The sequence below is a fragment of the Symphalangus syndactylus genome, chromosome 3 (assembly GCF_028878055.3).
Source record: "Symphalangus syndactylus isolate Jambi chromosome 3, NHGRI_mSymSyn1-v2.1_pri, whole genome shotgun sequence".
In the NCBI taxonomy this organism is placed as follows: domain Eukaryota; kingdom Metazoa; phylum Chordata; class Mammalia; order Primates; family Hylobatidae; genus Symphalangus; species Symphalangus syndactylus.
Genome location: NC_072425.2, coordinates 146,886,193 through 146,901,511, shown reverse-complemented (window position 1 = coordinate 146,901,511; position 15,319 = coordinate 146,886,193). Strand labels below are relative to the sequence as shown.

The 15,319-nt window shown below is 45.9% G+C and overlaps 1 protein-coding gene across 11 annotated transcripts in view; it reads left to right on the top strand.

Moving 5' to 3' along the window:
- The window catches only part of NFRKB (nuclear factor related to kappaB binding protein), a 36,159-nt gene that overhangs the window by 8,520 nt on the left and 12,320 nt on the right, over positions 1 to 15,319 (top strand). For 9 of the 11 annotated variants that reach the window (XM_063635656.1, XM_055273723.2, XM_055273729.2 and 6 more), the window contains 19 exons: positions 891 to 1,018; positions 1,732 to 1,906; positions 2,459 to 2,596; positions 3,196 to 3,269; positions 4,139 to 4,223; positions 4,713 to 4,893; positions 5,150 to 5,258; positions 5,491 to 5,617; positions 5,837 to 5,902; positions 9,051 to 9,130; positions 9,240 to 9,286; positions 10,213 to 10,273; positions 10,695 to 10,869; positions 12,123 to 12,229; positions 12,673 to 12,796; positions 13,011 to 13,090; positions 13,257 to 13,477; positions 13,575 to 13,845; positions 14,461 to 14,673. In XM_063635656.1, coding sequence (XP_063491726.1) covers positions 891 to 1,018; positions 1,732 to 1,906; positions 2,459 to 2,596; positions 3,196 to 3,269; positions 4,139 to 4,223; positions 4,713 to 4,893; positions 5,150 to 5,258; positions 5,491 to 5,617; positions 5,837 to 5,902; positions 9,051 to 9,130; positions 9,240 to 9,286; positions 10,213 to 10,273; positions 10,695 to 10,869; positions 12,123 to 12,229; positions 12,673 to 12,796; positions 13,011 to 13,090; positions 13,257 to 13,477; positions 13,575 to 13,845; positions 14,461 to 14,673 — 2,462 coding nt within the window. The remainder of the gene's footprint in view (positions 1 to 890; positions 1,019 to 1,731; positions 1,907 to 2,458; positions 2,597 to 3,195; positions 3,270 to 4,138; positions 4,224 to 4,712; positions 4,894 to 5,149; positions 5,259 to 5,490; positions 5,618 to 5,836; positions 5,903 to 9,050; positions 9,131 to 9,239; positions 9,287 to 10,212; positions 10,274 to 10,694; positions 10,870 to 12,122; positions 12,230 to 12,672; positions 12,797 to 13,010; positions 13,091 to 13,256; positions 13,478 to 13,574; positions 13,846 to 14,460; positions 14,674 to 15,319) is intronic. The other 2 variants (XM_063635657.1, XM_055273725.2) reach the window with 1 other exon arrangement.

Sequence of the window (15,319 nt, the reverse complement as noted above, 5' to 3'; positions counted from 1 at the left end):
TGTGGGATGATACTTTCGGGTCATGGATAATGTGATAGTCTCATTTTTCAAAAGCCTTTGTTTTACCCAGTGGTTTTTGCTTCCATGAGTGATTCTCAACTGCATCAGTTACTATATTGGGGGTTGCAAAATGGTTTGGACCACTCTTTTAAGTTACAGTTTGCTTTCTGTACCATAGAGAGGAGCCAAGGAAACCTCTTTCCGCTTCCCTTCCAGGGTGACTTTGTTCTGGCACAAGGCCCTGAATGGGCAGCACATCTTGAATTCTGTTAAACTCAACAACTTGACAGCTGCTAATGACCAGAGAGAGCAGCCTTATCATCTGAAATCTCATTATATTAAGGGTTTAAAATGAACATTCCCTCCTTTGGGGGGTTACTAGTGTAAAAAGGAATTCCCTTCTATGGTTGGCAGAGATCTGTTTCACTACAGCTGAGGGTGCACTGTCTCCTCTGATAGAGCAGAAGTCAGGGAGACCTGCTTGGCTTTAGAGGTGCTCTGTAAGGGACCTTCCATAATTGTAGCACTGTCTCTTGTGCTGGCATGTTTCCCCCGAAACAGTATGGTAGTCTGGTAAGGATACAAGTGAGGAATGTCAAGGCAGGACTTCCTGCATATTCCACTCTGACGCATGCCATGTGTCAGTTCTAGTGCTGCTGAAGACAGTTGCATTACTGTGGCTGTGATGGTCATCAGCCTTAAATGAGCTGTCATTGCTTCTCAGCATGCTTTTACTTTTGGTTCTCTTTCCTGATTCTCTTAAATGTTCACTTTTCCCTTAAGTTTTGTGGTACAGAGTTTACCATGTTAAGCACTCATTCAATGTATTTGTTGACCGATGATGTATATTTGTTGACTGATGTAAATATGTATACCTTTATTTTTTTAAGATGGACACTTTAACCCCGAGGTGGTCAAGTACCGGCAGCTATGCTTCAAGTCACAGTACAAGCGCTACCTCAACTCCCAGCAGCAGTATTTCCATCGGCTGCTGAAGCAAATTCTTGCTTCCCGGAGTGTAAGTAGTGCTGGGAACTGGATATAAAATGTGGGCAGTCACAGGAATCATGACTTCAAGAAGCAATTCAGGTGCAAAACGCAAAAATTGCCACTAAGAAAAAAATGCTACCGATTAATCTGTGACACAGTTAAGCTATGTCATCGTTTCTTATGATAAACTTCAAATGTGTCCTGATTTCAGAGATGTTAAAACATAAAAAAAAGGTGCTTTTTAAAATTGATGAAATTATAGTAGCTTCAGTGTTTACCAAGATAAACAGATGGATTTTGGATCTGTCGTGGGTTATTAAGGGAAACGAGGATTCCTTGGAATGGATATGGTGTGCATGGGCCTCTGAATGCTGTGATGGATGGTAGCATAACAGGCCCAATGGCCCCTGGGTCTGGACCAGCCTGGAAATTCTTAAAGGCAAAGTTGTTTGAATTTTAAGTCATCCTTTAAGCTTTGGTATAGAAATACTTGAATGTCTAGTATAAAAAAGTATTCATTCCTAGTAGAGCACTTCAACAGCCAGATTTGGGATTTTTCATGTAATCAATATAGATTCTTTTTATTTGGATATATTAATGTATATGTGCATCTTTCTTTGTGATCTGGAGGGAGGGAGTTGGGCTTAACACTGAAGAGAAGAAAATGTAGACTTGTAGAGTGTTCATTGGTCCAGAACAGGTCTTGGATGATGACGTGTACCCTACCTGATCTCTACCTAGGATCTGCTGGAGACGGCCCGGCGGAGTGGCCCCGCCCTTCCCTTCCGGCAGAAACGCCCTTCACCATCCCGCACACCTGAGGAGCGGGAGTGGCGGACCCAGCAGCGCTACTTGAAGGTCTTGAGGGAAGTGAAAGAGGAGTGTGGTGACACAGCCCTGTCATCTGATGAAGAGGGTGAGTGTCCTCGGGCACTTGGGGTAGCTGGGGTATTGGATTGATACCGGCCGCTTGTCCGGTTGGAGCCAGTGGTAGCCATTTATCTCCCCAGCAAAGAAACCCTCTTGAGTTGTCTGGTCTGGGGTGCATAGCGGGACTCAGAAGGCCTTGGTCTTTGGGTTGCTGAGACATTGCCGTCAGATGGGGAGTGACTACATGGCCTTTTTCACCCTTGTGGCCATGTGGCATTTGAGCTTAGATGAGAGCCCGCCAGACGACTCCCTGCACGCCAGGGTTCTCCACAGTGGGCCTGACCGGTCCCATTTGCCACTTGAGAGAACTGTTTTCCCCTTACAGGAGAGTAGTAGTGGCTGTTGGCCTGCTGCAATGCAACCCCAGCACTCTGTTGAAGTCTCTCTTCCTGGAAGAGCCGTTAGATGACCTAAGTGTGCTCCAGCTGCTCTGGGGAAGGGTCAGAAAGGAGTGTGGAACCCTGGCCTCCATGTTGTTGGCTTAGCCTTGTTGAACCCAAATGGCCACTTACCCAATCTCCCCTATTGGAGTCCACAGCCACGTTGGATTTACAAGAACAATTTTCTTTTGAAGATCTCAGCTCATGGCTTCCGAGCTCTCCAGCACGTTCTCCTAGTCCTGCGGTGCCCCTGAGGGTGGTGCCCACACTTTCAACCACGGATATGAAAACCGCAGGTGAGAACCGAGCTGCCGCCGTCACCACTCTGGGACATTGCGGTGGAGACCTGAAAACTCCTTTAGAGGGAGGTGGGTGTGGGCAGATTCCTACCTACCAGGAAAACAAAGCTCCCTAGAACTAGGTGATTTGTTTGGTAAAGTTTTTGTACCATTTTACTTTTTTTTACATCTGGAGATAGGCCTGCTTTTTTTCCTTTATTTTAAAATTTTTTCTCAGAAGCTGATATTTTGGGCTAAAGAAAGCAAAACTTGAAACAGCAGTACGAAGGGGCAGTTCAGTAAGAGGACAAAGGAATAACCAGAGCCAAGCAATTCTCCAGAGTGTCTGTGAGTTTGGAGAAGAGTTTTTATTTGAAACAGGAAGCAAAGAAGGATGTTAAGAACTTTAAGTGTGTTTTAGGACCAGCTGAGTCACTGAAGTCATTTATTACCAATGTATGGAAAAGTGGAAGTGTTGATCCTGTGACTTTAAAGATTTTTGGTACTTGTAGTTCACAGGTGTCAGAAGGGAAACTCAGAAATATTTTACTTTTGACAAGTGACCAGAAAGATGTAAATTGGAGAATCATGGTAGTGAATGTGGTTTGTTTTCTCAGATAAAATAGAACTGGGAGACAGTGACCTGAAGATAATGTTAAAGAAGCACCAGGAGAAGCGGAAACATCAGCCAGTAAGATGGGAAGGGCGTGTGGCCGCGTGGTTTTCAGCCTGATGTCTCAGGATTGGCTGTCCCGAGGAAGACACGGGGCATCACTGCCTCGTCTATGTCCTCCCTACCACTGTGGGCACAGGAGCAGCCGGCGAGGCTAGCTAGCATCAACGATGTGAGGCGCGGTGGCTTTGACTTCGCAGGGCCTGCTGAACGTAGTGTCTGCCTTAATCGTTACAATGACACTGTCGAGTATAGGAATCGTCGTCTCCACCTCAGCAGTGCTCAAGAGGTTCGGGAGCTTGTCCTTGGTCCTATAGCCAGTAAGCAGCAGAGCCAGGAGTTGGGCCCTGGGTTTGTCCCACTTTTTACTGTTTCCATTATTCCATGCTACCAAGTTGAGGTAGCTAGCACCAAGCCAGAGAGTTGAGTGGAGAAAAGATGATACCTTTTTGGGAAGAAAAGACAGTCCTTCTAAGACTAGGAGGTGAGATGGGAAGAACCCCACATTGGAAGTCAGTACTGAGTTCTCTCTCTTTTCTAGTTACTGTGATACTTCTCTAAACCCCATTTCCAGACTCTGTAAAACATAGTAATACTTAACAAGACTGTTTGCAAAGCACATGAGACAAGGAATGCAGAAGGGCTTTATAATTAAATGCTGTGCAGTAGAAAGGTTGAACTGGGTTCTATGCAGCAGTATCAAGTTATTTTTAATTAAATGGGGATATGATAGGGAAAAAATGGATAGTTTTCTCTCTATATATTTTTCACTCAATGTATTTTCCCCAAGTGTACCTAACATCTAATTGTTACATAAATTGGCAAAGTCACCTCAGTTTTTGCTCCTTTTTGGGCCTCCATGACCAAATTCTGGATATCACATCTAGGATCACCCGGACCTTTTGACAGGGGACCTGACTCTCAATGACATCATGACTCGAGTAAATGCTGGCAGGAAGGGCTCTCTGGCAGGTAAATGACTGGGCCTCTCTAGGAGCCTTCATCTGACTATGGTGTTACGTTGCATGAGCCTCTAACATGGCAAAAATAAATGAAACCATGGCCTCCTTCATGCTGGTAACCTTTATTATTACCTCTTATGGGCTAACAGGTGGGAAATGAATGTAAAAGCAGTACAACAGAGCATCAGCTCTTTAATAAATATTAAAATTAAGCCGTATACTTGGGAGGCTGAGGTGGGAGGATCGCTTGAGCCAGGGATATTGAGGCTGCAGTGAGCTATGATCGCACCACTGCACTCCAGCCTGGGCAACAGAGTGAGATCCTGTCTCAAAAAAAAAAAAAGCTGTAAATCACTCAATGAATTGGTTTCATTGAGTGTTTTATTGCTGAGACTTTTCTATCTTTGGTGGGCCTTGGGAAGGGAATGTGCAGATAAGACCCTTCACTTCCCTGTGTAGGAGATACATTTCTGTGACTGGTGTTACTTTGCCTTTCCAGCCTTATATGACTTGGCTGTCCTTAAAAGAAAGGTTAAGGAAAAAGAGGAAAAGAAGAAGAAGAAAATAAAAATGATCAAATCAGAGGCAGAGGACCTGGCTGAGCCGCTAAGCAGTACTGAAGGAGTTGCACCTCTCTCACAGGCCCCCTCTCCGCTGGCAATTCCTGCTATCAAGGAAGAGTAAGTGAGCAACAGAGATTCTGTAATTCTCAGAGTGAATGAGTAAGCCATAGGCTGTGCCCTGGCCCCTAGGGCTTGTCGTAGCTCTAAGTGTGTTGGACTTGTAGACCTGGAGTCCCAGGGATGCTGCTGGGAAAATGTATTGTTTGCTCCTTTCTTGAACTCTTTTATGACTGCTAGGAGGCTTGGGCACCTGAATCAATCTAGGGATGTGTTCTTGGTCTTTTTGGTTCTTATATTTTTCTTCCCTCATTAGGCCCCTTGAAGACCTCAAGCCTTGCCTTGGAATCAATGAAATATCTTCCAGCTTTTTCTCTCTTCTATTAGAGATCTTGCTGCTGGAGAGTCAGGCTAGCCTTCCTATGGTAAGCGTTTTGGAAAAGTTGGAGGTACACTAGAGTTTTCAAAGTGTTCAAATCCTGAATGGTCTGTAGCTTGAGAAGTGGAACTCTGAGTTCCTCTCAAAGCTCTGTAGTTAACTTGCTTTGTGATTCGGATAAACTCCGGATGCATATACCGCAGCTTGTGGTGGCACTTGTGTGGAATTGCTGCTATAGAAGAGAAGTCTAACTGGGTTCTGCCTTTGCTTTCCCTCAGCTAGAGGAGCGAGTTTTGGATTGGCAGTCATCGCCAGCCAGCTCCCTCAACAGTTGGTTCTCTGCGGCCCCCAACTGGGCTGAGTTGGTACTACCAGCCCTGCAGTATCTTGCTGGAGAAAGTCGAGGTAAGATGCTCTTTTTTGTAGGGTCAGTATTTTTTCCCCCTTTTGTCTAATTAATTATTAGAATAAACTGCAGTTTTGCTCGTGTCATCCATTATGCCTTTGCATAGTGCTGTGCCTTGAAGGTTCCTGCTTTTCTAATACACTGTGGAACACTCAAAAGCTGTTTCACAGCTCAGGGACGCACCTGTATGGCTTGTTTATGTGGTCCATTTCTTGCAGCTGTTCCTTCCAGTTTCTCTCCATTTGTTGAATTCAAAGAGAAAACGCAACAGTGGAAGTTGCTTGGTAAGTAATCCAGTTTACCTACCCCAACAGGTTTTCGTTCTCCCATTTCTTCCCGTAAGTTTATTTGCCTTCCAGTCAATATAGTTCTGCAGATTGGTTTAAAAAAGCAATATCATATCTTATTTTGTTCTGTGAAGGAGTCCTTCAAGACCCTTTTTGTACTCTCAAGATGGGTTAACTAACTCCTCTGGTTGGACCAAAGCTGAGATGGAAGGAATAGCCTTTCTGTATGATGTAGTCTGGTGATGGCTAAATTTAAGTCTGCAAGGGTATTTTGCAAGAGCATCAGCATTTATATTAATCATACAAATGACTTTGGATTAATTTGTAATATAAATTTTTTCTTTCCTAAAAATGGACTTTGCTATTGAGGAGAATGTGCAGCAGCCATGAATAAGTGGTTTCTAAAGAACAGGGTTCTTATTTTTAAGTTTATAAAGCCCACTTAGTGTGTAAGTTATCATAACATGCATCTGAAGTCACTTGGAGGCTGTTACCTGGTTATGGTGAAAAGAGAAATCCAGTGTTGGTTTCCTGTTGAAATTCACAGGCACTTCTCTGTGCTGAGTGGTCTGTGGAGAAGTGTATGGAGAGCAGGTTATGAAAACAGTAGACTCATTCATTTGTTACTTACTACATTGATTCGGCTTCTAGGTGTCAGGCACTGTTGTTAGGTGCTGGGGAATACAATGGCTTCTGAGACAGTGTGCTCCTCTCACAGGGCCTAAGGTCTGTTTGGAGAACAAATACTTACTTAGATTTAATGACAAACTGATCCTTTCTGTAAAGGAAAAGTACCAGAGAGGATGGGGGTTTATTATAATAGGAATTGATGGAGTTTGCAGAGTTGGGAGGACCTTCTTGAGGAAGCAGCATCTGAGCAGAGATATGTGATGAATAGGACTGAGCCAGGCAGGCAGAGGGGAGGCAGCAGCATTCGAGGTGGAGGAGGTAGAACCTTTCCATGGGGAACACTTGATCTAAAACAGTCACGCAACCCACGGGCTATGAGAGCTGACGGTAATTTAGATACACGGAGAGAGGATGGATACGTTTGAGAAAGATTTAGGTGGGCTTGGTTATGGCTTGGCTGTGGGGAATGAAGGAGAATGATGTGAGGCATGGCTCCCGCTAGATTTGCAGCTGGTGGAGGAAGGTGGTGTTCGTGCAGGTAGCAGATGTGGAGGACTGGACTTGGAGGGTGGAGATCCGAGTTTAGTTTTTTTAAATTTATTTATTCATAGGCCGGGCGCGGTGGCTCAAGCCTGTAATCCCAGCACTTTGGGAGGCCGAGGCGGGCGGATCACGAGGTCAGGAGATCGAGACCATCCTGGCTAACACAGTGAAACCTCGTCTCTACTAAAAATACAAAAAATTAGCCGGGCGTGTTGGCGGGTGCCTGTAGTCCCAGCTACTTGGGAGGCTGAGGCAGGAGAATGGCGTGAACCCGGGAGGCGGAGCTTGCAGTGAGCCGAGATCGCGCCACTGCACTCCAGCCTAGGGGACAGAGAAAGACTCTAAATTTATTTATTCATTTATTTTTTGAGACAGAGTCTTGCTCTGTCCCCAGGCTGGAGTGCAGTGGCACGATCTTGGCTCACTGCAAGCTCTGCCTCCCGGGCTCAAGCAATTCTCCTGCCTCCTCCTACTGCTGAGTAGCTGGGGCCACAGGCGTGCACAACCATGCCTGGCTGTTTTTTGTATTTTTAGTAGAGACAGGGTTTCCCCATGTTGCCCAGGCTGGTCTTGAACTCCTGAGCCCAGGTGATCCACCTGCCTCGGCCTCCCAAAGTGCTGGATTACAGGTGTGAGCCACCGCACCCAGCCTGACTTTAGTTTTAGAGCTGCGTTTGAGGTATTTCAGTGGAGTTGTTGAATAGACAGTAGGATGTGTGGGTTTAGAATTCAGACCAGAGAGTTTAAGGGGGAGAGTGTTGGCATGTGTGTGGTGCAGGGCACAGATGATGCTGTTACCTGAGGAGGAAGCACAGAGTGAGGAGAGAGGGCCGAGGAGGGCTCTTCACGACAGAGGGGCTGAGTGAGAGCATGAGAGTGCAGGGGCGAGGGGTGACTGTAGAGATGGGGAAAGCCTGGAACAGGGTTTTCCTGAGTCTTGGAAGCCAGGAGACAGGAGCACCTGAGAAGTGGGGAGTGGTCATTTGCCTCCATAGTTCCTAAAAGAATCAGTAAGATAAAGACTAAAGATTTGTGAGCATGGAGGAAGTTGTGAATTTTTCAGTGAGCACGATTCCCTAGTGGAATGGTGGAGGTGAAGCCACCGTGAGCTGAAGGTGATGATGGTAGCTGACTGCAAGCACTCCCCCCGTCTGTCAGGCTGCAGTAGCCATGGAGGGAGCACGTATACCTAGGCCTGGCAGAGTGTTTCTTGTAGGGCCAGATAATAAGCGTTTGAAGCCTGTTGGCCAGATGCTTTAGTTGAAGCTACTCTGCCATTGTTGAGAGCTTTCTACAAATAGTGATATTGTATATTGACTATGAAAAGAAAGATAAACAGCCCCTTTGAGAAGGGTAGCTGCATTCATCACATAAGCAGACCTGGCCGATGATGGTCCTCTGGCTTCTAGCCTGGGCAGGAGACACAGGTGCCATCAGGGTCTCAGACAGTCTGAACAGAGTGACCTGAGAAGAGGGCACAGGAGACAGGACTTACCTCTTTGTAGGCAGGTCGTGGGAAGTCAAGCTTTTTCCTGCCCCAGGGTCTTAACTGCTGTGCTAGTGAATAGAATTTTTTCTGTGCCCCACTAGCCAGAAGCCTTTCTTACCTACAAAAATAGAATAATTACCTTGGTATAAGCTATCATTACATCCTTTGTGATGCCTACCACTTTTTGAATTGATTTTAAAATATGTTCTCTTTCCTCACTTGACTGTAAACTCCCATGAGGGTGGAGACTGAATTCACTGAGTAACCTTAGCTTCACATGCAATGCATGGCACAGTGGGTACTCAGCGAATGCCTATGGAGTGAATGATTTGATTAGGTGGCATCCAAGCGTGGTGGTCATTTTGTTACTACAGCTCCTGATAGAATCTGTCTGTGTTGTAGATACAGCTAGTAAAGAGAAAGTAAGATTCTCAATAATACCTTAGTCCCTCTTATTTTTTTATCTCTTTATTCCTCTCATAGGCCAATCCCAAGATAATGAAAAGGAATTAGCTGCCCTCTTCCAGCTATGGCTAGAGACCAAAGATCAGGCTTTCTGTAAGGTATGTTTTTTTTAAGAAATACCAGATCCTTCTCACTAGATTTCCAGAGCTCTTAAGTTTGTCCAAATTCTTTAGCCCATTTACCTGTCAATGTTTTCTTTTTCTCCAGCAAGAAAATGAAGACAGTTCAGATGCCACGACACCTGTCCCTCGGGTGTGAGTACAATACTCTAGTGGTGGGTGGTGTCCCAGGAAACTGTAGTTCAGATACTGCCTTGGTTTTGTTGATACTTCTTGGTATGCTAGAGCTGTAATGGGCTTCAGAGCTCTGAGGAGTCCCCTGGTTCTTTCTGACTTGGCATACTGTGGCAGGCCGCACCCCCGAGTGAACAGGACTCCCTGTGGAAGGGGCTTTGGTGGAGAGAGGGGCCGGCAGGAGAGCCTCTAAGGGGCATATGACCTGCTTTGTAGGTGGACGTACTTTTTTAATGTGTACTCCTCCCTGAGAATTATTCATCTAGGCCACCTTAGTCCAATAAATGGAAGCACGAAGTTGAGTGACTTGCTGAAGGTTAGCAGCAGGACCCCAGCTAGAACTTAGATCTCTTGACTGTTAGTCTTAGGCTGTTTATATCACATTGTCCCGTGTTTCTGTTTCTGTCCTGGCATGGTTTGGTAGTTTTCTGACACCAGGACAGAGGCCCAGTCTTAAGTGCGGCAGAACTTTTGCTTCATGTAATAGAGGTGTAGATCTCAAGCTTCTGGGTACTTTCCCGGAGGTAGAAAAACAACTCTTATCGAACACACCTGAAGACCTTTGTTCCTCTAAGGCCGAATTGTTTGTTGCCATTACAATGGACCTACTTAGCAGCAATATTGAAAGCAGTAGGTAAAGATGTCAGCCTCTTGCCCATCTATCCACCCAGTACCTTTCTGGATTTCTAAGAATCAAGTGATTTTGGAAATACCAACAGGAGTTACTTCGTAGGAGCTGGAAAGTAGGCTCTTCACTTTTGTAAGAATTGAGTGCTTCTTGAGGGACATCTTTCCATGTCACAGTGGGAATGGTTCTGAAGCGGGGGCAATGGGTCTGACACACATGCCAGCTCTCAGGGTTGGTAACAGAATTCTTTATATTCCAGAAGAACTGACTATGTGGTGCGGCCCAGCACGGGGGAGGAGAAACGGGTTTTTCAGGAGCAGGTAAGAGATACCTAAAAGCCAGTGTGAGTCTCTGCCTCTGTGAACCATGCAGAGAGAAGCTCTGAGCCTGACTCTCCTGCATCTACCTTCTTGCAGGAAACTCAGACCTTTCCACTTAGACCTTCTGTTGGCTGGGATTACTTGTTGGGGGTGGAAACGGTGTGGGGAAGGGGAGTAAGAAATGCTTGGATGATCTTGTCTTCCAGGTAGCAAAGTGCCTTCATATGACCTTGTCCCTCTGCTCAGTGACTGGCTCTGAGAACCATCCTTTTCCCACTGTGGTTGGCTGAGCATTCCTACTAGAATCACCTGTTCCTTCCTGTTTTAATTGTTCCATGTGGGTCTGCTTATATTGTAAGGAAGCCCGAGAGAGAACCCCACTAATTCTGACCTAGAAGCCTTGTCCCTTGTCTCTTGGTAGGAGCGTTACAGGTATAGCCAACCCCATAAGGCGTTCACCTTTCGCATGCACGGCTTTGAGTCTGTGGTGGGGCCAGTGAAAGGCGTGTTTGACAAGGAGACCTCACTCAACAAGGCTCGGGAGCACTCCCTGCTGCGCTCCGACCGGCCTGCCTACGTCACCATTCTGTCTCTTGGTAGGTGGCACGTGTTGATTGTCACAGATCCCTTTCTTCACCCGGCAGCTTTTCTGTTATCAACTCTGAAGTCTGTCCTCGCCTTACCCCTCCACCCAGGGTAGGCTTTGAGAACAAGGGATAATTTTTCGAAGCATTGGAGTTTGGGAGCTCCCAGCTGGCTTCAGCTCCCAGTCTTCTTCCTTAAGTCTGGGCTTACATTTACGTTCATTTCGGAGTTGCTCCCAGACCAGCTAAATAGGTTAAACACAGGAATTGGCTTCCTCCAGGCTATGCTTCATTTAACAGTGAGGATTCTTACCTTTTTGAATGCCAGGAATCCCTTTTGCAGTCTGATGGAACTTGTGGACCCCTTCTCAGAATTACACTTTTAAATGCATAAAATAAAATACAGTTACAAAAGAGACCAGTTGTTTTGAAATAGTTATCAAAATGTTAAAACAAGTTTATGGTGCAGAAATAATGTGTTGTTACTATGATGTTATATGACAAGATCTAGCAGGAGGTCTGACATTTCTTGAAATTTCCAAGTAGTGATGAGTATAAATGATATTCTTAGCTATCTGTAGTAGCTGTAATATATGAAAATATCTGATTTCTATTACACCATCACAGCACTGCCAGTATATGGTTTGTTCCCTTTGTTCATAATTGAAGGAAATGCTTAATTTCAGTTTAAGATATGATTTTGCTGCCCACCTGAGTTCACGGGCCCTCTGAATTCTTAAGGTGTTACCTAAAAGTGACTCTTAAAAGTGTATAAGGGCTAGGTGCGATGGCTCATGTGTGTAATCCCAGCACTTTGGGAGGCCAAGGCAGGCGGATCACCTGAGCTCAGGAGTTCAAGAGCAGCCTGGTCAACGTGGTGAAACCCTGTCTCTACTAAAAATGCAAAAATTAGCTGGACATGGTGGTACACGGCTGTAATCCCAGCTACTCGGGAGGCTGAGGCAGGAGAATTGCTTGAACCTGGGAGGTGGAGGTTGCGGTGAGCTGAGATCACACCGTTGCACCTCAGCCTGGACAACAAGAGCAAAACTGTGTCTCAAAAAAAAAAAAAAAAAGAAAAGTGTATAGGGAACTCCAGTGGCTGAGCTGCCAGCTGCTGGAGGGCAGAGTGCACCTAATCTGGCATCAGGGAAGGTGGAGGAGCAGGAACCCCAGGGAGCTTTGCCCACCAGCAGGTAGAGGGGGTTGTACCTCCGTGGGAACCCCGCCTGACTTGTGGACTGTGTGCTTTCTCATGTCATCAGTTCGGGATGCTGCGGCTCGACTGCCTAATGGAGAAGGCACTCGGGCGGAGATCTGTGAACTGCTTAAGGACTCCCAGTTTCTTGCACCAGATGTCACCAGCACTCAGGTAGGATGGAGAAGAGATTACTTTTGCTCTGTTCCAGAATGGATTTAAGAAAACTTACTAGGAAATATAAAAATATAACACATTTTTAAAAAACTGAATAAAGTGAAAAATATACCTTGAAAAATGCATAGTGATCAAAACTCTTGCTGTTAGTAAAACACAAATTTTGCTCTAGGCTTTCTTTTAGCTTATGGTAAAGGGCAGGCTGGTCACTTACTTCACAGTATCCTTACAGTAAAAATCGATCAATATCTCAGTAGTCTTACAGCATTTATTGTCTTGTCAAACGATTTGGTGAACTATTGGGAATACACAGCTAGGCTGAGATAGAATCTGTACCAGCTGTGATTTAGATACAATGACATTTTTTTTCCTAGAGTCCAAATAACTTCTGTTATCTGAGCTTGACTTGTTTCTTATTTCCCTTTTTGTCTGATTTGTAGGTAAATACAGTAGTGAGTGGTGCACTGGATCGGCTACATTATGAAAAAGATCCTTGTGTGAAATACGACATTGGACGAAAGCTGTGGATCTACCTGCATCGTGACCGGAGTGAAGAAGAGTTTGGTGTGTGAGGCCTCTGGGCACTGTGTCCGACCAAACTGGGGATACTTTCTGACTTTCTACCCCAATTCCATTATTCTTTTCATTGGCATATAGGTAGGACAAGATGGTACAGGCAGGATTCAGTCCACCGGCAAGGTGTTGGTTTTTAACAACACCCCTCTTTTTAGTTTGCTAAGGTTGAACTCTGGCTGAAGCTTGCCCCTCTTGTTCACAGAGCGGATTCACCAAGCACAAGCAGCTGCAGCTAAAGCCAGAAAAGCCCTTCAGCAAAAACCCAAGCCCCCATCCAAGGTGGTAAGTGACCTCAGGAGAGTGTCTGCCTTAGGGATTCTGGGATGGAGGCAACTAAGAGTAGCTGCTCGGCTTTCACTTAGTGTGGGGCATCAGGAGCTGTAGGGGTGTCCCTTCCTTTAGGGGGATCTTCACGACACCAGGTGAGTTTCTTTGTCTTCCGTTCTAGAAGTCCAGTAGCAAGGAGAGCTCCATAAAGGTCCTTAGCAGTGGCCCTTCTGAGCAGAGTCAGATGAGCCTCAGTGACTCCAGTATGCCACCCACCCCGGTCACACCTGTAACCCCCACCACACCAGCATTGCCCGCCATTCCCATCTCCCCTCCACCTATATCGGCGGTGAACAAAAGCGGCCCTTCCACAGTCTCAGAACCAGCTAAGTCTAGCTCAGGGTAAGTTCTTCCTTTTCTTCAACTTTTTCATTCTAGAGTCCTTTTGTATGCATGTCCTAAGTTTTTGTTTTTTGTCTTTCCTCAATGTTCCTCATAGTGTTCTTCTGGTGTCTTCACCAACAATGCCACATCTGGGAACAGTGCTTTCCCCAGCTTCCAGCCAGACTACACCCAGTTCTCAGGCTGCTGCCCGGGTGGTGAGCCACTCTGGCTCTGCTGGACTGTCTCAGGTGCGAGTGGTGGCCCAGCCTAGCCTTCCTGCTGTTCCCCAGCAGTCGGCAGGGCCAGCACAGACACTGCCACAGATGCCAGCAGGACCGCAGATCCGGGTTCCAGCCACTGCCACACAGACCAAAGTAGTGCCGCAGGTAAACAGGGAAGCTGGGTCACTGGGAAGCAGGGATGCAGACCCAGAGGTGGGCTGATGAGTCAGATGGGCAGTGTCTGGGTAAGGAACTGGGAGCCATACATTGTTGCTACTGGTGATGACATTCATCAGAATAAGCCACTTAATGTTCAGAGCTGTGTAAGCATTTTTAGATAGTGTGTATGTGTTGGGAATCAGATCTTCAGAGCAGTCTAGTGGTTTCCCCAGGACCCTGACATCAGGATCTCTGTAGAGGCGGGTTGTAAATTCGGACCTTGTCAGTCTACATCTCAGCCTCTAGTCTTAGCTACGCCGTGAACTAGTTGTGTGAGTTTAGAGAAGATTTGTATCCTCTTTATCTCAGTTTCCTTTGCTATGAAAGGGGTAAGATAGTATTTGTCCTCAGTGTGTAGGAATAAAATGAGATGTTAATTGTAAAATTCTGAAAATGAGACATTTACAGTGTCCATTTTAGAGAGTGGTGTGCCTTAAGTACTGTGGGATTAGAAGCTCTTTGAGAGGAATGCTTCCTGGGGTGATGAGGGAGACTCTTGGTTAGAGTGCTGGTCTGCATCTTAGAGTCTAATTAAGCTCTCGGCCTCATGCCCTGAACTAGACAGTAATGGCCACTGTGCCAGTCAAAGCGCAGACTACGGCAGCCACTGTGCAGCGGCCTGGACCTGGGCAGACAGGGCTCACGGTGACAAGTCTCCCTGCCACAGCCAGCCCTGTGAGTAAGCCAGCCACGAGTTCTCCTGGGACCTCTGCTCCCAGTGCCTCCACGGCTGCCGTCATTCAAAACATCACAGGACAGAACATCATCAAGCAGGTAGGTGGGGCTCTTTCCAGGTGGATCTCAATCCTTCATCCTGGAGCAGGGACCACTGGAGCTGGAGGTTCTTGGCCAGACTGCATGCCCATGGGAAGAAGATTGGTCATCTTCGACTCTCAGCTTATACTTAGGCGTGAGTTCCCACCAAAGGCAGTGCAGCCTTTATAGATGCTGAAGAGATTTCTTCTGTTTCATTCCATTTAATTCAGCATTTAGTAGTCGAGTTTCTGGATTTAGAATAGACCGTTCATGAATTTAGTTAAATTCCCATGGCCATATTTTATTGGCTTCTCAGTTTACCACTCGTAAAAGTAGAATTTGCTTCTACTTTCTTGGTTGTGAATATAAAAGAATAATCATCGAACTTCAAAGAACTGTAAGCAGTATAGCAACCAATACTGATAGGAGTGCCTCCTGTGTGCCTGCACCGCATTAAGCATTTTTTGCTTGTTAAATAGTCTAATCTTCTTAGCTCTGTGGGGTAGGCACTCTTATTATTTACAGATAGAGAAATGGAACCACATAACGATAATGTTTTTTTTTTGTTGTTCAACAAACATTAAGCTAGACACTGTCCTAAGTATTGGAGATTTAATGGTACATTAAACAGACTTATGTCCTTGCCCTCGCGGAATGTGTATTC